At 42.1% G+C, this 27,051-nt stretch overlaps 1 protein-coding gene across 1 annotated transcript in view; it reads right to left on the bottom strand.

Annotated features, from left to right (window-relative positions):
* Napb (NSF attachment protein beta) overlaps positions 1 to 17,266 on the bottom strand; it is a 38,870-nt gene extending 21,604 nt beyond the window's left edge. Inside the window, exon 1 of the mRNA XM_051183214.1 lies at positions 17,127 to 17,266. Coding sequence (XP_051039171.1) covers positions 17,127 to 17,224 — 98 coding nt within the window. The 5' untranslated portion in view covers positions 17,225 to 17,266. The remainder of the gene's footprint in view (positions 1 to 17,126) is intronic.
* Between the last annotated feature and the right edge of the window lie 9,785 nt (positions 17,267 to 27,051).

Here is a 27,051-nt window from a genome sequence, read left to right as displayed (position 1 = left end):
ACAAAATTGTCAGCTTTGGGAGGGGCCAGCCTGTCTCCAACATGGAAGAACCTCAGAGCCCATCCTCACCACACATAGTACAGAAAAACACCGTGTAAACATCTTGAGAAGAGGATGCTCCACAAGCAGCAAAGAATGCATGTAGTTCTAGAAAGTTCTTCATTGGGCAGCTAATTCTTATTGATGAATAGCTTGGTTTTTATTTATTTTCAATTACAAAAATTATTTTATGTGTATGAGTGTTTTGTTGCCAGAGTGGGCATCAGAGCTCCTTGAATTGGAGTTACAGATGGTTGTGAGCTACCATGTGGATATTGGGACTTGAACCCAAGTCTTCTGAAAGAGCAGCCAGTACTTTTAACCTCTGAGCCATCTCTCCAGCCTCTAGGGAATATCTTCATACATTCAGCAATTTCTTCTAGCCAAAATTAAGACTTTGGTGATTCACCCAGAGTGTCTGAATTCCACTCTTCTTCTAATTAGCTCAAGCCCTTCCATTCAAGACATTTGTCTGTCTACATCGCAAAAATAAAATCTCAGAGGAAGACCAAGGCCCAAGAGACTCTGACTGTGTAGCACATATAATGAGGACTTCAGAATGGAGTGTAGAAACACAGAGTTGACAGGGAGTGGAAGAAAGAAGACAAGCACATCTCCAGTAAGCTCAGGTAGGCCATGATCAGTGAACTAGTACAGCAAGGGCCTGTGCAGCTGGATCTCTCTCCTTTGCTCCATTGCCAAGCAAGTACACAATATTCTCCCTTTAACTACAGACTTCCACCATGTGAGGACAGTAAAGGATCACACCAGATGCCAGCACCTTGATTTTTCAGGGTCTACTCTCTAGAGCTGAGAAACACACTTCTCTTCTTCCTTTAAACTACTCAATCTCAGATATTCTAATGTCACAAACCAGACTCAAGACATCAAAGCATGCCTTCCCCTAATAATGAGATTGATGACTAACTTATATGTCATCATAGAGCCCTCATCTAGTAGCTGATGGAAACAGGGGCAGACACCCACAGCTGAACACTGAGCAGATCTCCTAGAATCCAGTTGCAGAGATGGAGGAGTGATAAGAAAAAGGGTCAAGACCAGGCTACAGAAACCCACAGAGACAGCTGACCTGAACAAGGGGAAGCTCATGGACCCCCAGATTGATAGCTGAGAAACCAGCACTGGAGTGACTCAGACCCCCTGAACATGGGTCTCAGTTAGAAGGCCTGGGCAGTCTAAGGGACCTCTGACAGTGGAACCAGGATGTATCCCCTGGTGCACGAAAGGACTTTGGGAGGACATTCCCCATGGAGGGATACTCCCTTAGCTTAGAGGCAGGAGGGAGGGCCTAGCCCTACTCCAAATGAGTTGACAGATTTTGTTGATCCCTCCTGGAAGGTATCACCCTCCCTGTGGAGTGGAGGGGGGATAGATGAGAGGGGAGTTGGGGGGCATAGGAGGATGGGAGGGTGAGGGAACTGGGATAGAGATGTAAAAGAAGAAAAATGATTAAAAAAAAGAAGTGTTGGGGAAAAACAGGAAGGGGTGCCATAGGCAAATGGTGTGTTGTTTGAGTTGGGGATGGTTACTGTCATGGCTGCACAACTCCAATATGCAAAGATTTTTTTTAAAAATCAGCAAATACTTCAGACAGGTAAGCTATCTGCCAGGTGAATTTTATCTCAATAAAGAGCTATTCCTGCCTGCCAAATAAAAATAAACTGGGGCCATGTCACACAAGGAATGACAGAATGTCATAAAACTATTCAAAAAATAAAGAGCCAAAACAAGCAAGGTTTTTAACCTCAACCTTCAGGGCTCTTTCCTCTACTTTAAATTTACATTATTTTTTTTCTTCTTAAAGATTTATTTATTGTATATACAGTATTCTGTCTGCATGTATTCCTGCATGCCAGAAGAGGGCACCAGATCTCATTACAGATGGTTGTGAGCTACCATGTGTTTGCTGGGAATTGAACCCAGGACCTCTGAAGAGCAGCCAGTGCTCTTAACCACTGCACCATCTCTCCAATCAACCACATTCATTTTTTCCCCAAATATTTATTTTCTTTATGTGTATGAATGTTTTGCCTGCCTTAATGAATGAGCACCATTTGTGTACCTGGTGCCCATGGAAGTTAGAAGGTGTCAGGTCCCCTGAAACTGGAATTACAGAAGCTTATGAGTTGCCAGTGTAGTTTCTGAGAACTGAACCCACATCCTATAGAAGAAGAGCCAGTGCTCTTAAGCTCTGAACCATCTTCAACCCATCTCTATTTCTTTTCTTTTCTTTGAGCAATGAACTAATAGACTTCCCTAGTGGAAAATTCCTCATGAGGAGTTTCTCACTTTTAGTCACAGCTCTACAGAGTTAACACGAGCTAGCCTTTTCCCGTGTCTTGATTTTTTTTTTTTTTTTTTTTTGTCAAGTACCAGGAATCTTCAACTGTAATTACAGTTTAGTGCAGCCATTCTTATTAAGTTTCTAAATAAAACTAGCTTAATTAAAATGTACTTTATCCTACTTTCAAGTAGAGATGCAAACAACAAAACTCCTGTGCTGTGCTAAGTTCACACCAGATATTGTCACATCAAGCCATTTGTTTTTTTTTTTTTTTTTTTTTTTTTTTTTTGTTATCATTATAATAACCAGAGGACACTACCATCATCTCACAAGAGATACTGGCATCTGGAGGCCAGTGGCTCATCTTCATTACTCAGCACAGGCTCCTGACTGAAAATTTAGACTGAATGAGCCAGCTGGATTAGATCAAGAGACACTTACCTGTCCTGAACAGCATGACCACAAGCACCCTCAATGCTACAAAAGGGGGCTGGAGTGATGGCTTAGGGATTAAGAACACATTCTGCTCTTGAGAAGACCTGAGTTTGGTTCCTAGTACCCACGCTGGATGGCTCACAACAGCCATCTAGATCCAGATCCCATGCCTGACCTCAAATGGTACCTGTACTCGTGCACATTCCCACGCATAGATACACAGAAGTACACATAAAAAATCATTCTTAAAAATCAATTGAAGAGCAGCCAGGCATTGGTGGTGGCACACACCTTTAATCCTGAGAGGCAGAGGCAGGCGAATCTCTGTAGTTTGAGGCTAGCCTGTCCTACAGAGCTAGTTCCAGGACAGGCAGGCTCCAAAGCAATACTGAGAAACCCTGTCTTGAAAAACAAACAAAGCCAAGCATGTAAGCATATGCCTATAACCCCAACATTTGGAAGGTAGAGGCATAATGACCAGGAGTTTAAAGTGTCATCCTCAGTGACTTTGAGGCTAGCCCATGCTACATGAGAACCTGTCTCAAAACAAACAACACAAACAACAAAACATCTAAAGAAAGAGAGAGAGACAGAGACAGCAAGAGAGACAGACAGAGAGAGAAAGAGAGAAAAAGAGAGAGAGAGAGAATACAGTCTAGGGATGTGGCTCAGCTGGTAGAATGCTTGGCTAGCACACACAAAGCCCTGGGTTTGATTCTCACCCAACCCATATAACTGTACATGATGGCCGGTACCTGTACTATCAGCATTTGAGAAAGCAAGAGGATCAGAAGGTCATCATCCAAGACAACAATGAATCTTATCCTAAAGCAGTCAGGTGGGTACTTTAGGAAGCCATATAAAAACAAAAGGTAGGCTGCTGATATGGTAAAGATTCTTGCCGCACAAGCCTGGCAACCTAAGTTCAATCTCCAAATCCATGTAAAGATGGAAGGAAAGAACAGTCTCCACAAATGACTGTAGCTGTAAACTTGTAATTGTCTTTAAAAGTACCTCAACTACTTACTTCATGTACACCAACATTAAATGTTGCAAGTTTTAAAGCCACTCCTCAGATTTACATTAAAATAATTTCAACTGATAGCTACCCTGAACTCCACAGATAGAATATTCTTGGAAACAACATATTGAAAAAGAATCTCTACTATGAGGTAACATTATGTCGGTCCACAGCACTAAGTGGCATGAAGAAAGCTGAACTGAGCTAAAGTCAGTGTCTTTTACTATTAGGGGCTTCTGATCTTGAACAAGGAAACACCTTCTCCACCAAGAAAGGGAACACAAGCAGGCACAAGATATGACTCCAGCTGGAGGCCCCAGCCTGACACCCCTTCCATTTCAGAGGCAGGAGCTTCTTACTGAGAAAACAGCTGCTGAGGTTAGTATGTGCCTGCCACATGACACTAAGGAGGGAAATCAGGGTGTTCACAAAACCTCATGGTTTGGGGGTGAAGATGCGTGCAACATCATATCCAGCCCCAACACTTTTCCACTGTGGTCAAAGTCCCAAGGCAGCCTACTACGGTTCTGCGAATAGCAAAGCTGCCAAAACCCAATTAATCCCCAAATAACTCTGAAGTCCTAGTTTTCCCCACCCTGAATAATCACTGTTTGGAGCACACAGCCACACTGGCAACTATAATACATACTATTTTAAAGCTGTGGGTGGGAGGAGGGAGGTATCAAAGTAGACTTGTGGGAATTAATGGCACAGACACATCATGAGATGTACCCAAAAGGAAAGGTGACAACTGCAGAGGCAGAAATAAAGCTGCCTCTAAAATCACAAGATATTAGAGTAGAAATACCTCAAATAATAACACTGTAGCAGTGCACAGGCACAACCAGAATTCAGATCTATAACTAGGATACCCTGAGGGCTATCCAGCCACTCCAAACTACAAAGACAAGGGCCACTGTGCTTACTACTGGCGCCAGGGTGAGGTGGGGGATGGGGGCTATTACCCAGGATGATGCTTCTTCACTAGCAGGAATATCTCCTCAACCTAACTTGTAGGGAGAGGTCAACACAGCGCCTGGCACACAGGGTGCAATGGCAATGCTAGCTGCTGTGTGGATGCAAGAATCTGTCTACATTACTGCTTTTTGTTGCTGCTGCTTTCACTGTTGTTTTTTGGATTTTTTTTTTTTTTAAAGGGAGGTATTGTTACTAATTTTTTTTGACACAAGATCTTGCTCTGTATAACCGAGGAAAGCCCCCCCAAAATATCCCTGCCTCTCCAGTACCAGGATTACAGGCATGCAGTAGTGAGCCCAACTTAACATGAGTTTTTTAATAAGTTATTTATGCATCCCTCAAAATAGCAAACAAAACCAGAAAATATCAAAAAAAAGGAGACAAATTCAATTTCTTTAAAAATATCTCTGCCACAAATATAGAAAAGGAGAGAAGAAAATAAAATAACAATAATGAAGTCTGAAAAGGTCATAAGGAATCATACTATTAACCATCTACCTCAAAAAACCTATAATGCAATAAGTCTATATAAACAAACATATAGTTTACATGAATATTTTTCATTTGGGTTGACATGCTCCCTCTGGGAGCCAAAGACCATCTAAAAAAGTCCTAACACTAGACATGAAAAGCCCTTTTGAACTGTTGGTTGGTCAGGGTCTAAAGCATCACAGGCTATTAATAATGTCTTTGGGAGGGTTTGGAGGGAAGAAAGGGAAGGAGGAAATAATGTAATTATATTGTAATCTCAATAATAAAATAAAAATGAAATATAAAAGTATAGCACTTCTGCCATTTGTGTGTGTGTGTGTGTGTGTGTGTGTGTGTGTGTGTGTGTGTGTGTGTTCACTGTATGATAGTGTTATGGCTTGAAGGGAAAATGTCCCCACAGGCTCATGTGTTTGAGCATAACTAGTCACCTGTTGGTGCTATTTTAAAAGGTTGTGAAACCTTGATGAATGAAGTGGGTCGTTAGGAGTTGTCATTGAGGTTTATAGCTGGGCCCTGCTTACCATACAGTCTCTGCTTCCTGTACCAGAGGTGAGGACAACAGTACCAGACACATCTACTATCACACCTCCACCATGATGGCCTTCTCTTAAACTATGAACCAAAGAAATCCTTCCTAAGTTGCTTTTATCAGATACTCTGTCACAGCAATAAGCAAATAATATAGAAATCAGTACCAGAAGTGGGGTTAATCAAGGTGACAGCTCTGATCATGTAGCAAGAGAAATATGGAGAAAGTTGGAGGTACATGCTAGCAAAGCCTTACATGGTTATAAACAGAGCCTAATGTGCCATTGCAGTGGGGGTAGAGAAAACTAGAATGCTGTATATATATATGAAGGTGTTACTTACCAAGTTTCAGAGAGAAACAAAGACTCTAGCAAGAACAGGGCCATTTGTAGCATATCTGGCAAAGAATGTGACTATGTTCTGCCCATCCTGAAAATCTGAGTGAGGGTGAATTAAAAAGTAATGGACATGGTAGCATTTGAGGCTATAGAATGGTTACTGCTTGATACTCTTAACCAGATCATGGTAGACAAGTAGAACAGAAAGATCTGAAAGATGTAGTTTTGAGAGGAAAGGGACACAAACAATTTAAAAGCTGTGGGTAACATGGGTTTGGAGAAAGAATCTTCAAGTGTTAAAGATTCATGCCATGAAAGAGAAGTCACAGACACTGAGTGGATAGGAAAAGTGCCTTGGAGGCAGGGCCACAACCACTAAGAACTCCAGAACTTGTTTGAGAAACTTGTATTTTAAACTATTTCTGTATAGAAGTTCACTGAAATGTGTAGACTTTAAAGTCTGGCTAATCTTGCTGCATTTTTTTTTTTTTTTTTTTTTTTTTTTTTTTTAGTTTGCACAGCTTTAATAAAATCATTTTATGTGTACATTTTGTATGTAAGAGAGTATACATAAGTGTGTAGTGGTCAGAAGAAAACTTTTAGGAATTTGTTCTTCCCTTCCACCTCACTGAAATAGGGTTTCTCTTGTTTTTGCTACTAGGCTGCACACTCCAGGCTTGCTGGTCCAAGAGCTTCCTACTGATTCTCAGGTCTCCATCCCACACACACCCCAGCTCATAGGAATGCTAGGATTACAAATGCACACCACCATATCATCAACTACTTAGTGAATTCAAGGCCCGTGTGGATTACATGATACCTTGTCTCAGAAAGAAAGAAGGTGATGGGGAGAAGAGAGGACAAAGAGGGAGGAGAGACTTCAACAGAAAGCCTCCAGGACATCTGCTCTAACAGACCCACCTAGGGAAGTGTTCTACTAGGCTTAGACCACAGCAGCTGTGGTCCAAGGAGTCAGGCTACACCTCAAGCTGCCAGAATCCAGCACTGTTCACATGGTAATGATTTTAGAGGCATGAAAAATGCAAGTAATGAGGTCATAGAGGCTTGCACTTAGGTCTTAGGAGATACTGTAGCAAAGCAACATGTGGCTAGATTCCCTGCCAGAACTGATGAAAGTGAAACCTGAGTTATAATAAAGACATCAGGATAATGAAGATGCCAGAAACATGGGCTATCCACAAAGAAAATGAGAAACAGCTTCTGTGGGATTACTCTTAATGTTTAGGCACCAGCCTTAAGGACTGAGTAACTACCAGGCCCTCAGCATCTCAGTGTGATTTGTCTGTCATCACTATTTTAAAGCTCACTTAATAATATTCTGACTTTTTTTTCCCCATCCTCTTGTTCTGGTCCTGTAGAAAATCTGACTGAAACAAAGTATGGAGTAGAACTATAGTTACCAAGGTTGGGAAGCATTATGGGGTAGGAGAGGTCAGAGGATGGCTAACATGTACAGGGGCACAGGTAAACATGTGAAAGAATGCTCCTGTAATGAGATATCCACCCCACCCACACCTGTAGCACTGACCACTCCCAAATTGGTGTGGTCACAGGTGAGGATGTGAGGGAGGGTTAGGTTAGATCTGGGGTCCTGGGCCCCTGCACGCTCTCTTGGTTCTGGCCAGGTCACTGAGAGCAGCTTGGGTATGGATGCTTGCAGTGGGAACTTGTGGGTCATTGGTTTCTTATGTAAGTGACTTCTCCTGGAATAAAATTAATAACCTATATTAAACCTAGTCCTTTGTATCTTAATCCATACTCTAGGCCTTAGCCAAAGAGGGTTGCCCCTATGTTGCTGTGAGACTTTGGGTGACTGTACAGGTAGCCTGCTGCTTCTGTCTTCCATGCTCCTTTTGGAAGTTGCTCACCTGCACTTCCTGCCTACCCTATTATTGTTATCCTCCTTCTCAGGTCTTTGATGAGGCAGAAGATTATTGTTCTCTCTTCCTAGATTGAAATTTTAGATACAAGACTTAAACTTTCCAGCTTAGGAAAACTCTATAGTGATCTCTGTTATGCCTTTATGCTAGGACTGGATAGGTAGTTCTTGCCATTTGTTCTTGTTGCTTCACTGGCAATAGTTCTTAAGAGTGTATATTCTTACATTTCCTTCTCCTAGAGTATACTTGATATTTTCTATCTTTATATATATATCAAAGCCTAAATCTTTTTCTTTAGATTAGAACGGGAATTAAAGTGAGATATCCACCCTACCTGCTCCTGTAGCACTGACCTCGCCCACAGGTGTGTATGTGATAAAGGGTAAGGTTAGGCCTGGGGCCCTGGACCCCAGCACACTCTCTTAGTTCTGGTCAGGTCACTGAGAGCAGCCTGGTTATGGATCCTTGGAGCGGGAACTTGCGGGCCATTAGTTTCTTACCTAAATGACTTCTCCCCAAATAAAATTAATAAACTATATTAAACCTAGTCCCTTGTATCTCAATCCATGCATCAGCATCCAGCGATATGCCTCAAGTTCTACAGCACAGCAGGATAAATATATTGTTGACAACATTTCAAAATACCCAGCAGACATGACTCTGAATATTCCCCACAGAGAGATGTGATAAGTATTCAGGGTGATAGTTATGGCAACTGATCTGGTCTGCACTACACACATTGAAATGTCACACTGTGGTACAATTACTGTGTACCAATTAAAAAACAATATGTTTACCAAAAAGGTAGCAGAAGGGGGATACTCTTCAGAATGCTATGTGAGGTCTAACAGTCCATGGGACAGGAGAGGCAGCATTCAAAAGTTCCTCCATTTTTCTATTAACTGACAACAGAGCTCAATGTTCAGCAGAAAGGACTAAACATCTATGGCTTGGGTCTTGCTCAGGCCACCTGCAGATAATGCCATTCATAGCCTTACACAGGAGCAGTCAGGTCAAGAGATGAAGAGAAAGAAGCAACACCAAGCTGGGCACTGACACATGCTGCTAACATGACTCTTTGAAGCTCTCTTCCAGACATTCAGATTCAACTTTATGAGACTTTCCCCCACCACTTCTGCTTATTTAGGGGGGAAAAACAGATTCTCAAACAGAATACCGACATTTCACAACTGGCTGATAAAAGTAATAGCTGGGCTTAATCTCCTAGGTAAAGGTAATGGGGTAGGTACGAATAGTAAGGAAGGCTAACTGGACTGTTATTCTGGCAATGTTCTGAAGGTTCAACGTTATAAACAGAGTATGTGCCAATAAGAGCCAGTAACAGAACAAATGCACAATAGGTAAATACCTAAGAAATCGAACAGCATCAATTCAATAAACTTATAAACCAGTTATACACAACCTGACCTGACTAGTGGTGTTTTAAATGCATTTTCCCAGGTGTGGTGACACATGCTTTTAATCCCAGCACTCTGGAGACAGAGGCATGAGATCTCTACGATTTCAATGCCTGCCTGGTTTACATAATGAATTATGGCCTGCAAAGTAAGGTTTTTATCTCATTTTTTTAACCTTTGTAAAAATTAATTCTTTGAACTGAATTTCAATCTTTATAAAATATTAACAACTGTTGCAATTCCTAAAAGATAATGTTGCCTGAATATAAACTTACAAACACATATTGAATATAGTAAGCCTTCAGGGAAATGGAGCTGAGGAGAAACAAATCCAGTGTGGAGGGCTCCCGCTGGAAGTCAGTCAAGTAGGGGTCTGCAGGCCAAAGCTCCAAGCTTCAGAGGGAACCATTCCCCAGCAAGAGAGCCTCACCCACCCAAGTAATTCCAAAGCCAGGCATGAGGCTTGAAGGGTCAGGTCAGAGAACAGAAAAGGAGTGGCATGCAGGGCCATAGTCTGTAGAAGACTGCCATTACGAGAGGGAGGAAGGGAACTCCTTGCCAGGTGGCAGAGCAAGGGAAGAAGGCAACAGTGGGGATCATGTGAGTCTTTCAGAAGAAAAGGAGCCCTAACTGCTGCTCCACAGCATCACTTCTTCCCGACGCTGCACCCAACTCTTCAGCAGCAAAGAGCACCCTAAGAAGCTGGCAAAGGTCCACACCCCTCCTCCCCTACCACAGGAGCTTCTACCACTGCTGCTGCAGGTTATGGGGAGCAAAAGCCATGAACGTGTAAAGAGCAGATCAAGTCCTGGGTGAATGTGTATTGATGACATGCCATGTTGAGGATCCATCATCTCAGATCCAAGGGAAACTGGCAAAGCCTTCACTATACAGTTCAGCTCAGAATCAGTGGAAAAAGCCTTTCTCTGGTCTAGGAGCAAATGTTGACAGTGCTGATGTTTGACTGATGTGTACAAAACTAATCAAGTACAGCTTCCTCCTCTTACATGTTTACAGCCTGAAAATGCTTACTCACAGAGACTTCCTACCAAGATAGCAAACTCCTCCCCATGTGCTTTAGGTAACAGTCACACTGAGGTTCTAGGTTGTTGCACAGTTGGTACCCTCCACCAGAGCAAAGACAGCCCACCTGACCCCAGATTTTCTGTAGGTGTGTCTATGTGTCTGCCCTTTCTATATTCCCTCACTGCTCCTTGTCAGAGTCAAGGGCAAGTGTAGAGGGCAAAAGGCCTTGTGCACACAGAAAACCACTGGAGAAGTTAAACACACAACTTAACTCTTCAATGAAGTGAGGTACACAGCAGCTGCTCTTCCTGGAAAGCTAGGAAGCTAGGAAGGATGTCATTTTATACCTGGTGATCCTTTGCTGTAGGATGAGACAGGCTCTCCCTGTATCTTCCAGCATTTATGTTTTGTTTTGTTTTTTTTTTTTTTTTTTTTTCTTTTCCCAGACCTTTTCCCGTAAATATTGAGCATTGCTTTTGGACCATAAAATCCATTCTTATGAGTGATGTCACTTGTGCTTTTCAACAACCTAAGCGATTTCTATGTTATCTTAGGGCAGGCCAGGCCAATCCTGACACCCAGAGCATAATGTTTACCTCAGTCAAGCTCCATGGACTCTCAATCTCAGGCACCATTTCTAACCTCCCAGCCCCTCTCCCCCATTTACCCCATCCCATCCCCCCAATCAATAGTAACCATTCTTGTGAAAGAAGCCAAATGAACTTCATAAAGCATCTCAATGTAAACATGCCTTAAACTGTTGTGCCATTGGGACTGAGTTAATTGCTATCTGAATATTTTTTTTTTTTTCCAAAATGGTGTTGTGGTTAAATATGACTAAAGCTTTGATCTGGCCCAGACTCTACAAGTCTTGGTCCAGTGCCACTTACAACAAATCAGGCTGAGCCAAAAATTTAAATCTTGTTTTGTGTGTGTGTGTGTGTGTGTGTGTGTGTGTGTGTGTGTGTGTGTGTGTGTGTGTTTCCCCTCTCTGTAAAGTCTGTAGGAGAATCACTGCAGGTAAGCCCTTCTGAACTCAGTGGCAGGCAGGCCAGGAGACTGACTCCGTACTTGGATTCCTTCCAAGTGGTAGGAGAAAACAGCCCTTCACACAGGTATTTCAATCAGACTCTCAGAAAATTCCCAGGACTCAAATAACACCTGAATCCAAACACTGACCTGGCCAACTAAGTGTGAAGGTCCACTGAGCTATCCAGGTAAACTATCTAGTTCTATAAATAAAATTTCTGGGCTCCCACATCAAAAAGCAAAGGTGCTTACAAATCTAAGAAATCACGGTAGGAGTGGATTTCAATGCTAGCATACATAGCTAACAGCAGTGGGGCATTTTCAAAAGAACTCAAGAGGGAATGACAGTCACACTCCCTCAAGTGCCACGGATACAAGGATACAAACCAAAACTCCAGGAAGGTTAAGAGATGACTAGAGAATATCAGTGGGTGGTGTTGCATACATTTTATCACAGATCTAAGACTAATGGGAAAGGTTAAAAAATGAAAATGCATGGAAGCTTTTTTTTTTTGTTGTTGTTGTCTAAGTACAAATAGCAAAATGCCCACACTTTCAAACACACAAGGTACAGGTGTTTCCCAGAACAAATGAGATAACAGAGGCCTAAGTAAGGAACAGAAGATGAACCATTTCAAAAAACTTTGTCATAAATGTAACAGCTGAACAAACCACAAATGTTCTAGATAAAAAACGAGATCACAAAAAGGATCAAATGAAACAGAAAATACAGTAACTATAACAAAGTACTTCAACAGCTGAGGATCAGTCACATCAATATCACCTTCAGATTTGCTCACAAAAGACAGTCACAGAAGAGACACAGTTAATGTAAGGCTCTTCCGAAAGGCTTGGGACACAGACCTGGAAATACACCAGAGGGCTGGACATATGCCTCCACTGCCCTTACAGAAGACCCAGATTCAATTCCCAGCACCTATATAACTAGGATGTTACCGTGATCTGGTGACATGGGCACTCTTGGTTTATAACCAATGTTTTGATAGTTCAATAAATGCCAGTTTGGGGATGCCTTAGTTAGTACTTCCACTGCTGTGATAAGACACCATAATCAAAAGCAACTTTGAGGAGGAAAAGGTTTATTTCCATACCTTCTACTTTATTTCCGCTTTTACCTATATTGCTTTCTGGCTTTCTTTATTACTTATTTTTCTCACTGGCTTTTTGCAGGGGGTATCAACTTCCTGTCTCTGTTTTACTTATATGAGTCTGGTTTGGCTGACATGCCCCAGATCACAGACCACTAAAGGAAGTCAAGGCAGGAATCTGGAAGCAGAAATGGAAGCAAAAGCCATGGAGGAATGCTGCTTACTAACTTGCTCCTCATGGCTTGCTTAACCTGCTTTCTTATATAACTCTGGATCACCTCCTGGGGGCTAATGCACAGACTTGCCTACTGATCTAGGCACACATTTTTGTCAACTGAAGTTCTTCTTCCCAGATAACAAACAAAAATAAATCAACCAGGACAGAGCAATATCATTTGCAAACACTCATGAATAATTCTAAAAAATAAGGAATATGTGAAAAAATCCAAAGTACAAAATCCCAGAATTACAGATTTAAGTGGCCATGTATTATTATTTCTCTTCTACATAATACGCAGTTATCCACATTTTAGATCTTACATTATAAGAAACATACACAAATACTCCCATGCTTCTTACACTGAAACATCTGTCTCTATAAGAAACTTAATCTACATTTACTGCCTTATTTTTGAGACAGGCTGGCCTGAAACTCAAGATCCACCTGCTTCCGCCTCTTGATTGTTGGGATCACAGGTATGGATGACCACAGTAATTATTTTTTGTTGTTGTTGTTGTTGCTTTTTCTTTTTGTTTCTGAGATGTTTCTGCACATATCCCTGGATGTCCTGGGACTCACTATGTAGACCAGGCTGAACTCACTAAGTAGACCAGGCTAGCCTGGAACTCACAGAGCTCCACCTGCCTCTGCCTACCTAGTTCTGGGATTAAAGGTGAGTACCACCATGTCCAGCTGATTAATGATTTTTTTTAAAAAAAAGTTGAATCTACATTTAAACATTAAATATAACTGAGAAAGATGTAAGCACTAGCAAGGCTATATCACATGACCATGCTGAACATGGAAACACAATCTTCACTGAAATAAAAACAACTGAAGATATGGATACAGCCCACAAAAACCTAGGAAATATTTGAGTTTTCACAAACAGATATTAAGCAGACTCATACTTAGTTGCTGTAATCCAAAAGGATCCTTCACTAAATTTACACCGAGACCACCAAATACATAGCTCTTTGATAAGGTCCAAGATTGAGGAACATTGCAAAGGAACCATCATGGCACTGGGGATATAGCTCAGTGGCAGGATAAATGCTTGCCTAGCATGTACAAGGCCTGGGGGTTGCACCCAAACTGCAAACAAACAAACAAATGAAGGTAGCTCAGAAACATTTCCCTGTCATTCCCTAAATATGGATTTCTTTAATATGCACTATGTAAGACATCCTCAACCTTTGTTCCCCTAGCAACAACTGAAGATAGCAAGCAGGTCTTGGCAATTCGAAAGTATCCTACTGTCAGTTTGGCCAGCTTAAGATAAGCCTAGCAGTTTGTTGAGATTCTAAACCAGAATTTGAAATTAACCACACTTTTCCACTGCTCCTCTCTAGCAATGCACTAACTGAAAATCTGACTTTTTTAAGTGGAGGTTTTATACTGTGCTCTTCAGAAAAAGTGAGAATTAATTTGACTCCAGCTAAAAAGACACATCACTCCTTAGCCAGGAATTAGATAGAAAACCAAACAAGAGTAACACTGGCTGCAGGTGCATCTGTATCCTTCCTTGACTACTTTCCTGTAGAGGAGCTACAAGGGACTTTGCTGGGGAAAGAAAAAGTCCTGATGCCCCCTCCCCTCCTCTAGCTTCCAGGAAGAAAAGGCATGTCGCTTACACACAGAGCAACCATCTAATGGACCCATTCTTGTGACTATCAATGCATATTTCCATCTAAAGCAACAACAGAAAGTAGAGAGTTATGAACAATACTGAGGACATAGTATTGCCACAAAAGCCTTCTGCAGTACATAGGAGATGAACTCAGGCTAGGCTTTAATCTGCAGTTGGGAGATTAATAGTCAGTGACGTGAAACATCTGCAATAAGCCAAATGCCACATCCTCAAAATATCACCTGTCCATCTCATAAACAAGAACTCTGATGATACTTGGATGAACCAAGACATGTGATTATTAACTCTTCATTAGCCTGAGGGCCTCACATGGGGATAGATGACACCACCATATATGAAAAATAAAACCAGAGGGAGGCAGGGCAGGGCAACATGTAAGGTGATGACAGATGCATGTAATGTCACAACCACAGGACTCTACATCTAAAATTGATACATAACCATGGTCTTCCCATTAAAACTTAAAGAGAAATAGGTCTGGTTTGGGGTTTCAAATACTTGCATACTTACAGTAAACCTCGTGAAGCTCTCTCTCTATATATATTTCTTCCCCTAAGCTTTCCAGGACCAAATGTTGCCGGGAACCTTCCAGTTCTTATGGTGCAAAGGACACTTGGCCTGACTAAAACTCTTAAGGAATTTATTTATTAAAAGACCAGCAACCAAATTTTTGGCTCCAAAATCCTGCAAAACTCAACTCATCTGCCCTTCTGCTTCCTTGAAAAAAGGAGCTGACAGCTTTGGTGAATATGTGGGTAATCACCCAGCAGCCATTTCCATAAGCCTAGGTATTTTAAAAAATATGAACTCACAGATCACTAATCTGAGATACTCGGTGGCTTATAGCAGAAGAAACTGAGGCCCAAAGGAACAAAGTTAACCTATTCCAGGTTCCCAAGCCATGATAATAACCTGACCTGCTGCTTCTACGTGAGTATGTCGTAGTAACTCTATGCAAACTGAGTATGAATGATGGAAGATGAAAGTATTCCCTCATGGCCTGTCACTGATAGGGCAGCAACAGTCAAAAACACATTTCTTCAGAAATAAAGTTTCCTTTTAGATGACGGCCTCAAGATTTGACCTAGTTTCCTCACAACAATGCACCTCTTGACCAAAAGAAATGTCCACAACAGGCTCAAGGAAGCATACCCTGATGTGAATTTCGTTGTGCATTCAAATCAATCACTTCCCATGGTGAGGCACTTGGCCTTTAAATTTCACACAGTGAATCTCGTGTTTTGTGACTCACAGACAGAAATATTAGTATTTGGCACCTGTATTAAACATGAGCAATGCTCCTTGTCCCTTTTAAAGGGGAAAGAGAGTATAGGCTACGGTTTCAAGCCTCATATGAGAAATTTAAGACCTACTAGTGATAAATGCCCTTAGAAGTCCCCAAGGATAGTCTCCTCTTCTTTATCTTGACAGACCAGGCTACCATGCACTGTATCAAAGTGACCCTAAGCATTTCCTGGGGATGGAAACATAACCGGGTTCCACTAAACTGTTACATAATAACAAATATAATTAGCAGTCAAATGAACGAAATTGGAAAAAACAAGTCAAAGCTCATTGGGTATGTTTTCAGAACTAAGTGTCCAATTTGAATTTGTACAGAAATAAAATAGCGTCTCAGTTAAGTATGTACTTTACTGTTCTCTCCAATAATTATAATCTGCTCTTGGTAAAGATCTTTCACTTTCAAATGGAGAAAAAAATAAATAAACGAGGCACACGCATAATGTCTGCTGCTGTCACAAACAGCTGAATCATTCACATAATCAACAGCCCAGAATTCTTCCACAAGCTCTCAGTTCACGTTCTGCTTTTTGTAAGATGAAAATGTAAAGCTTTCCCTACTACAGCATGTAAGAATTATGCGAAATCACGGGATTCCCAAAAGATACTGACTTTAAACAGAGGCAATGTTACGGTCCATCAAACAGGAGGCCCGGGCTACAGATACCAAATCACTCCAGCAAAGGAAAAACACACCATCCAGGAAATGTTTTCAAGGCCCATGGGCCAGAGATTTAGGGTCGCCGATCTTGCGCTCCCAGCTCCCAGTAAGCCTCTAACAGATGCCAGGCGCGCCAGGCTGAGTTCCAGGACCTCTCTGTTCTGGCTTCCCCCAGGTGATACACATACGGCCCGGACCAGGATAAATTAACGAATCGGGTCCGTCAGGAAGGTGACGATCCCGGAGGGAAGCCCGGCGCGGACCCTGGCACCAACATAAGACCACTGGAGACGCGTAGGGCAAGGGACTGCACAGAAATCTCCGGGGTCGCGTAGGCGTTCTGGGCTGTTAAAGGGTGCCTGGGGGTTGAGGGCTACGGGTTCTTCGGGCGTGGGGGTCGGGGGAGGGTGCCCCGTGGGGGTGGGGAGGAGAGTGCCCAAAGCCTGAGAATTCCCGCGGTGTATGCAGACTAGAGCACCCCTAGGCATGGCCCAGGGGATGCGATGGCGCCTAGGGGCCGCGGGACCCAACGCCAAGCGTGGGCCACTTGGATATGTTCTGAAGGCCTTTGGGAACCCAGGAACCCTAAGAGGTTGCGCGGGGCACTCTGCGGTGGCAGCTGGCTGGGCAAGGGACCCGGCACCAATACCCCTAAGGGCAAACTGACGCTCACCCGAACAACCCTCGCAGGAATGAGTGGGAGGCCTTCACTCGTTTCTCGGCCTCCGCCATCAGCTGGACCGCTTCTCGCTCTTTCCCTGCGTTGTCCATGTCGTCCGCCGCTGCCAAAGCCTCCACCGCCGACTTGCGATGCTCTCGGGACGAATTAACCCTGCCTCTAGCAGGTGCCAGCACGCAGGCGCGCGGTGCGTGGAGCCTGTAGGGATCTGTAGTCCTAGACTCCACCACAGTGGCAGCTGTGTCAGAGGCCACAACTACAGTTCCCAGAAGGCTGCTGGGCAGGGCTAGGCGGGAGTCTGCCTTGCGGATCTTGAGTTTCCCGAGAGGAGGGAGAAGGGGCGTGTCCCTCTGGAGGGGTCTTGGGCCAAGGTGGACTTCAAGGTTTTGAGGAATGCAGACTCAGAAAATGACCAGTAGTTTCCAGGGGAGATAACCTGAAATTCGCAGGACTCACTGATCATGACTGAGACGTGGCAATGGATAGATGGTTGACCAGGGCATGTTAAAAAAAAAAAAAAAAAAAAAAAAAAAAAAAAAGAAAGAAAGAAAGAAAGAAAGAAAGAAAAAGAGAAAGAAAGAAAGAAAAAAGAAAGCCGAGAATGCTCAACCTACATGAAGGTACTGAAAAAGGTAATCTAATGCATCAGTTCAGTGCAATTTCGTCAACCCTGTTGTGCCCCACCTCCAAGCTCTCCCAGAAAAGGATCAACAGCTGGCCCAAAGAGTTATTTTTATTTCTGAGAGCAAGACGTTAAAAATGCATCATCTTCTCCAATATAAATTCAGAGTTGTTTTTAAGCGTCCTCAAACTGCAACTTTCTTTTGGTCCTCTTGTTTAGGAATTCGTGGCATATCTTCCGTGTAGGCATAATCCACTCAATTTTATTGACCGAATTCTATTAAATGGCTATGAGCCAGTGAACTCCTTTATCCTTTACATAACTGGCCACATTGGGTGGATCTTGACAAAATCCTGTCTGCCAGGAAGATTTTTAATATCCATAGATAGATGCAATCCTGTGCCAATGTCTTCTAGGCCTGTCCCAGAAGGAGCTGTTTTTTTTTTTTTTTAATACAATGTCTAGACCCATCTAGGCTTGGCAATGCTGATGCAGAGCTGGTGAGGCAAGTGGGCTCACTGCCCAGTGAGAGATTCTGGAATACACTGTGGGGACTGGAAAACAAAGCTTACCTAAAGAAATGTCTTCAGAGAACAAAGCAAGACAGTTCCAACTCCTTGAAACAAGTTACCAAAAACTGATGTGGCATGTGATAGGGCCCAACCACTCACTATAAGATGCTCTCAAGATAGCCCTTGGTGCACAGTTTTACTTACAACTCCTGTGGACATTCTTCTCATTTTGGAAAACTAATTCGTATGTTTGGAGCAGTAAGTTGCAGGCAGGAAGGAGGAAGGGAGTTGGAGGATGAAAAGGAAGCAGTTGGGGGATTAGGTGGAGTGAGCCAACTCAAAAACACGCACATGTAGCATCAGGTGTTGATGGGAGCCATTCTCAAGCCTGTCTCAATGGAACAGCTTTGCAGAACAGTCAAGTAGTGGTCCCTGTCACTATCCTTCAGTGTCTGTATCTCCACTCCAACCTATTCTAGGGCTCATCCTGCAATTTTACCTGAAAAGGAGCTAGAATAGATTCCCGAAAAAGCACACTGCAAAAACCAGACATTTCACACATGGATACTGATTCAAATTGTGGCACCTGCCTCTCAGTGGCTCTGGGTACATCCCATTCTGTGGATGTTCAGGATACATGGAGAGTAGACTAGAAGGTTAAATACCCACCATTCATATGAATGCTCCACAAAGGCAGGACTGAGTAGCTCAAACAGAGTAGGGAGCAGAAAATGACCTATGTAAATAAAGGATGTTGCCATCTGTTTGTTGCTAGAGTTCCAGGTAGAGTAATGAATGGTATGACATATTTCTACACTGAAACAAATAGGTAAAGTTAGCCTACATACGGGGAGGGGAATTGAATGCTATCTCTTGATGGGAGGGACTCAACCTTATTTATATATTGGCTTGTTTTTAGTTTTGTGAGACAGGTTCTCTCAATGTAGTCTTGGCTGTCCTGGACTTGCTATATAGGCCAGGCTGACCTCAAACTCACAGAGATCCTCTTGTCTCTGCCTCCTGAGTGCTGGGATTAAAGATAGATTTGAGCCACCATGCCAAGTCTAGAACTCAACTTTTTGTTTTTTTCCAGACAGTTTTGAACCATCACGAGTGTGTTAGAGGAAGTCAGTCTACAGCCTGGTTTGACTTGGTCACGCTGATCTCTAGTGGCCCTTCCAATCCTAAGAAGTCTGTTGGGGGCTTCCATTCCCTCTTCTAGGACATCTGTCTTAGTTTCTCCTGCTATGATAAAATACTTCGGCAAAAGCATCTTAGAGTAAGGAAAGAATTCTGCCTCACAATCCAAGAATTCAAAGTCATGGTCTATCACAGTAGAAAAACTAAGATCAAGGAACTCTAAGCAGCTGGTCACAGTGTCTACTCTCAAGAACAGAGAACAATAAATGCTGTGCTACTTCAATGTTGTCTCTCCCTCTTCCCTTCTTTCTCCCTCTCCCTCTTTCCCTTTCCTACTCATATAGTCCAGGATCCTACATGGGGAATGGTGTCATCCACCGTGGATAAGTAAGTCTTATGTTTCAATTAGCACAATCAAGATAACCCCTTAGGACCATCTCCAAGGTTCCAAGTTGACATCACTAATCATCACAGCATCCTGGCCTCAGTTCTGCCTATAAGGGGAAGAAATGGTTGAGAGATCTCAGACCAAGGCCAAACTACACCATAAACACTGTGCTCTACTTTTGTAGGCAGAGAAAAATGGAGTCCATTCAGACAGCTCTTTATCTATAATCATTAAAGCAGTGTGTTAGGGAGAACAAATAACCTTCAGTCATTGCTAGAAACTAATTAATGATGTATTTTATTAATTTTCAAAAGACATTCAAAGCAAGATGAGCTTGTGAGGGAAATTTGTGTGGCAGGGGATGAGTGTGTATGTGTGTTTGTGTGTGTAATGTTTCATATCAAGTCACACATGTTATAAATATTCACTCAAAGAACCTTAAAGATATAACTTAACAGTTTCCTTAATAAACAATTCTATAAAACTGGCTGTGATGGCACACACCTTTAATCTCAGTACTCAGGAGGCAGAGGCAGGTAGATGTCTGTGAGTTCAAGGTCAACCTGATCTAGGTAGTGATACTTTGTCTGGAAAGAAAAAGAAAACATTCTATGTAATTGAGACCCCAAATTAGGAATGATAAAATTAGTTATCAGTAAGTATCTACCAGGAGAAAGTTTTAAAATGATTCTTACTAGAAAATGCTTACTATACACATTGTTACTGCTACTTAGTGTTATTCTTTTCATTAGTTGGTGTGAAAAATGGCCCAAGTTTTAAACTTAACTTGGTGGCTTGTTTCTTTTTGTTTGTTTTTGTGTTGTAAAGATAGACTCTTGTATACTTCAGACTAACTCAGTATGTATCCCAGGATGATCTTGAACCTCTGATTCTCCTGTCTCTTTACCTCCCAAGTTCTAAGATTGTAGACATGTACCACCATACACTGTACTACTTTTATGCCATGCTGAGGATCAAGCTTCATGCATGCTGGGCAAGTTCTCTAGCAACTGAACTATATTCTCAGTCCTACTTGATACTTTTAATTGTGGAAAGTGAGCAAACAGCAAAGATGACCACTTGAGGGGCTGGAGAGGAAGTTCATCGGTTAAGAGCACTTGCTGGTCTTGCAGAAAACCTGGGTTCAGTTCCCAACACCCACATGCCAGCTGTAACTCCAGTTCCAGAGGATCTGATGCCCTCTTAAGTACATGTGTTGTACTTAAGTACATGGAGGCAAAACATTTAAACAGGTAAAAAATAAATTCATCTTTTAAGATCTTTCTCAAGCACCTTGATTAAAATAAGACGTCTGAAGGTTATGATTCTGAATTGCAGACATAACTGCTGAGTGGAAATGTTTTACTTTCCCCAAGCCCTTTGACTATCTTTGGTACACAATTTAATGTTACATTAAAAGAAACTTGGAGGAAAGTGATACTGTCCCATAATTGTACATCTCTAAAAAGATTCTTTTCACTCTAAGAGTTATGAGAAAGAGAGGGAAACGGGGAGGGAGAGGGAGGGAGGGAGGGAGGGAGGGAGGGAGGGAGAGAGAGAGAGAGAGAGAGAGAGAGAGAGAGAGAGAGAGAGAGAATGTCTTTGTGCATGTGAAGGCCAAAGGTTGACACTAGCTGGATATTTCCTTAATTGTTCTCCATTTTATTTTTTTGAGACAAGGTCTCTTACTGAACTAACTGAACTATGACTCGCTGTTTAGAATAGACTTATCGATTGTAGAATGGCCAGCCAGAGAGTGGGTGGGATCAGCCTTTCTTGTTTCTCTCCCCCCCACTTCTTTCCCCAACACCAAAGTTACACATACACAACCACTGTGCCTGATTTTGATACTGATGTTGCAGATTCAAACTCATCCCCATACTTAAGACCACAAGCTTCTGATCCACAGAGGCATCCCCAAACCACTCTTTCCCGTTTAACATATGCATTCCCATTTAATCTTCACCCATAAATGTAAAACTACATAGACATCATCGAGGTGTAGATTTGTAGTGTGTATTTTGTGTGTGCCAAGCCTTTAGGGCACCAGCTAAGCAGGACCATTTCCAATGCAAAGCACTCAGGAGATATGACTATGATTGTTAACTGCCAATAGCTGAATACATCAGATTTAAATAACTCCCATGGAGGCAGATTTGAGTTGTATGAGATTTGACTCCTGTGGAAATATTCACATCTGTCCTGAAAATGAGCTCTTCTCTGGAACACCCTGTTGCCAGTTGATTTAAAAGAGTGCTAGCATCTCTTCATTATCAGTTGGGAAGAGCTGAGTTTTCCCAGACTTGTTCTGCATTGCAGTAATAGGCTTTGAAGATGCAGTAGATTATTATTTCTGGATTCCATGTTTGTAAATTCACTTACTTGTTAACACGTGATGTTTTTGCAGCCACTGTGAACACATCAAAAGTGGTGAAAGATATGAATGGATGGGCATATATGTTCCAGCTAGGGTTGAATACAGTGACCTTGGGTTTCTAGGTCCCTTTCATAGCCTCTGTAGTACCATACCTTTTCATTTTAGTGATTTTTATGTTGAATGGTTTTGTGGATATCTAACCTGTAAATGGCAGGTTGTTGACTTTCAGTCTCCATACATAAGCCAATCTTGCACAACAAATCTCTATATATGTATATTCTCAATATGTATACACATGTGTATATATGCTCTTACTTGTTCTGTGTCTCCCAATTCATCTATTCTCTGCTTCCCTTTCTCCAGGGCCTGTAGGAATTCCATCAATGAGGTTTGAATTTAGCCAACCAACCATAAGTTAGAGTTCAAGGGGTGAGTGATAATAGAGCATTTGTTTCCCAGTCCCTCCACAAAGAGACAACTTGACACTCTTTTGGGGTTGTTCCATACTCCTCATTGTATTGTTCTTGCTTAGGAATACTGGCATGGGTACTGTTACGTGAAGACAACTTCCCTGTCCCCTGTGTCCCTTGATTCCTTTGCATTTTCACCATTGTGTAGATATTCTGTTTATATAAACGTTCTTGAATTTCTTCCTTCCTTCCTTCCTTTCCTTTCTTCCTTCCTTCTTTCCTTTCTCCCGTCTTTTCTTCTTTTCTCTTCAAGACAGGGTTTGTGTGTATGGTTTTTTTTCTTGTGTGTGTGTGTGTGTGTGTGTGTGTGTGTGTGTGTGTGTGTGTGTCCCTTGCTGTCCTGGAGCTCACTCTGTAGACCAGCTTGACTTTGAACTCAGAGATGTATCTGTATCTGTATCTGCCTTCAGAGTGTAGAGATTAAAGGCATGTGCCACCACCACTTGGCTTTCTTGAATTGTTCTTATTGCCATCATACCCTTGTTCACTTGCCCATCTCATTGTATAAGGCTAGTATGATCCTGAACCCCAGACCAGAAGAGGAAAACATGGGAAGGGAGAACCATAGGGCAATCTCATTTATGATATAATAGATAGAGTATGATCCAAGCACACAAAATTCAGATGGATTGCTGATATAAATGGAAATGCTAAAGTTTAAAATGTTTGGGAAGAAATGGAGGAAAGTAGAATTATTAAAACATTTAAGTAGCTTTCTGACCTTGACTTCCTAAGACATCCAAAATGCAAACAAGAAGAGAGAAAATCAATACATTCACTCCATTAAGGTTAAGAATTCCTCTCCTCCAATGTTCCAAAAATAAAACAAAAAGGCAAGCCACAACCCAGAAAAGGATATTTGTAATATGTATACCCAAATTAAAGAAAAATAATTATCAAGGGTAAAGAAAACTTCCAGATCAATGGACACAAACAGTCCAATAGAGAGAGGGGCAGAGGTCTTGAACTCTCAGGTTTGGAGGATTTCAACAAATGCTTGTCCTTTAGCTTTTCTGGTTGGTGAGCTTGTCAGCTGCTCATAGGAAAGCAGGGTGGCAGAAAACAGAAGCAGGCTCCAGAAGCCACGTGCTTTTCATTTTCTTTCAGAGTAGGACCTGTTGGGAACTATTGTGGACTGTTCAACACATGACTGAAGGCGTCACTCACCCTACTATATGGCTACAGACCTTTAGAATTTACTTTTCCTACCTGTATTTTTAAAATTGTTTTGTTTTGTTTTGTTTTGTTGAGACAAGTTTACGGTAGGAAGCCAGGCTAATCCTGCCTTGGCCTTCTGAATTCTGGGATCACAGGTATGTGTCACCATACCTGGTAAAATGTTTTGGTTAATCATTTCAGTTGGATACATTTAATGGGTATAGTGTGATAAATTCAATGATAGAACTCAAGGTGAGTAACTATTCATCCCATTATCATTGTGTTAAATTCCTTAGAGTTATTTATAAAATGCCTATTAAGCTATTGTGAATATAGATACCCATGGTGCTATGTAGTTACTATTTCTAACTCCTGGTCCTTGCTACCCAACTTCCCATATCCCCCCTATTATTATTATTTCACATACAGCTTTGTGTGTGTGTGTGTGTGTGTTACATGTATCTATACTTGTGTATGACATGTGCTTGCCTGTGCATGTATTTTGTGGAAGCCAGAGGACAATGTATCTTCCTCTACCATTCTTATCTTATTTTTGGAAATAAAGTCTTTCACAGAACCTGAAGATTGTTGTTTTACTATTTCTGATGGGACCTCATGAAGCTGAAAAGCTTTTGTAAGACAAAGAAAACCATCAATTGAACAAAATGGCAGCCCATAGAATGGGAAAATATGTTCACTAACCCCACATCTGACAGAGGGCTGATTTCCAAAATATTTAAAGAACTCAAGAAACTTGACATGAACAAACCAAGTAATTCAATTACAAAATGGGGTACATATCATAACAGAGAACTCTCAACAGAGAAATCTCAGATGGTTGAGAAACACTTAAAGAAATATTCAAAATCCTTAGCCATCAGGAAAATGCAAATCAAATTGACTCTGAGATTCATCTTAAGCCTGCTAGAATGACTAAGATCAAAAACACCAGTGACAGCTAATGCTGGAGAAGATGTGGAGCAAGAGGAATACTCCTTTATTGCTGGTGGAAGTGAAAATTTGTACACCCAGTTTGGAATCAATAGGGCACTTCCTCAGAAAACTAGGAATCAATCTACCATAACCCAGTTATACCACGCTTGGGCATATACCCAAAGGATGCTCAGTTATACCATAAGGACATTTGCTCAATTATATTCACAGCCAAAACCTAAAAACAATGTAGATGTCCCTCAACTGATGAATGGATAAAGAAAATGTGGTTATTTTACACAATGGAGTATTATTAATTTGTTAAAAACCATGACATCAGGGAATTTGAAGACAAACAGATGGAACAAGAAAAAAATATCATCCTTAAGTGAGGTAACCAGACCCAGAAAGACAAACATGGTATGCAGTCTTATAAGTGGGTATTAGCTATAAAATAAAGGATAACTATGGTGTGATCCACAGACTCAGAGAGACTAAGTAACAAAGAGGGGGTTGTGGCCGGGGGTGGCGGTGGGGATGCCTGAATCTCCCTGGGAAGAAGAAATAGAGATTTAGTGACTGGACTTTGGTCAGGTGGGAATCAGGTGGGGTGGGGGAGAATACTGAAAGATACTGCTGGAAAAGGAGGACATTTCAGGGTCAAGTAAAAACCTGGTGCAAGGGAATCTGCTAGGAATCTACAAGAATGACCCCAGCTAAGACTCCTTGCCATAATGGATATGTAGTCTGAACTGGCCATCTCCTGTGAGCAGACAAAACTACAGGTGGAAGGAGTAGGAAACCAACCCAGCCACATAAGCTTCAACATACAGTCTGTCCTGCCTATGGGATATTCAGGGCTCGGGGTGGCCTAGACATTGAGGAAGTGACCAACCAATGACTAGTCTAGCCTAAAACCCAGGAGAGTAAGCCCAGTCCTGACACTACCTGGAGCACCAGAACCCACTGACTGAAGGACCTAGGATAGAACCTAATATGACTGGAGGAAACAATACTAATGTAATGATGCCTAATGATAGTCTGCTATACTTGTGGGTGCCTAGCCCAATTGTCATCAGAGATGCTTCATCTAGCAACACAGGGAAACAGATGCAGACCCAAAGCCAAGCGTTAGGCACAGATCAAGGAATCCTGCAGAAGAGGGAGAGAAAAGATTGTTGGAGGCAGTGGGGTCAAGGACACAACAAGAAAAACCACAGAATCAATTAATCTGGGCTCATAGGGGCTCACAGAGACTGAATCAACAAACAGGGAGCCTGCCTGGGACTGTCATAGGTACTCTCCATATATATTAACAGCTGTGTAGCTTGGTCTTCTTGTGGGATTTCTAACAGTGAGAACAGGGGCTGTCTCTGATTGTTTTACTGGTTTTGGGGACCTTATTCCTCATCCTGGGTTGCCTTGCTCAGCCTTACGACATGGAGCGGTGCTTAGTTTTATTGAAACTTGATATGCCATGTTTTGTTGATATTCATGGAAGAATTGCCCTTTCCTGAACAGAAGAGGAGTGGATTGGGGGCAAATAGAGAAGGTTTAGGGGAGGTACTGGGAGGAGAGGAGGGAGTAGAAACTGCTGCTGGAATGTAAAATGAAGGGCCCTGTATGGATCCCCCGAGGCACTTTGTGCAAGCCTGAAACTGTTGGCCAGAACTCCTTGCCCCAGAGCTGTCATTGGTACTCTTCCTGTTTCGATAACACACACCTGGTGGGGAGGAGCTAAGCCTGAAAATCCTGTTATTTTCCACTGTGCTGTAAGTCAGTATTTAAGCCCCTTCCATCCCCTCAATAAACGGCATTTGGGATCCTGACATTGCCATTGAACGAATGGCCCTCTGTCTTGTCTCTTATTTCAATCTCTAGGCCTTCGCCTGATTCATGGAACAGATCATAGCACAGGCACTAAAGATAGATAGATAGATAGATAGATAGATAGATAGAAAGATAAGAGAGGATATTTATTAAAATGGCTTACAGGCGGGGAGAGAGGGGAAGAGGGAAGGAGGGAGGGTGGGAGAGGGAACTGGGATCAATATGTAAAATAAAAATAAAAAAATAAATTAATTAAAAAATTTTAAAAAATGACTTACAGGCTGTGGTCCAGATAATCTATTAATGACTGACTATGAACAGAAAGTCAAGAATCCAGAAGTTGTGGGGAGGTCCTCAGTTCTGCCCCAAATGATGAGACAGACTTTGATAGGAGGCCTCACCCTCTCTGAGGAGTCCATGAAGGGTAGGATGGAGAGATACTTGGAGGAGTGAAAGGTTGGGGAAGGGACTGGGGCTGGTATGTAAATT

Source organism: Phodopus roborovskii, unplaced genomic scaffold, assembly GCF_943737965.1.
Source record: "Phodopus roborovskii unplaced genomic scaffold, PHOROB, whole genome shotgun sequence".
NCBI lineage: Eukaryota > Metazoa > Chordata > Mammalia > Rodentia > Cricetidae > Phodopus > Phodopus roborovskii.
The sequence above is the reverse complement of the archived record's forward strand: the minus strand, read 5'-3'. Positions and strand labels throughout refer to the sequence as shown.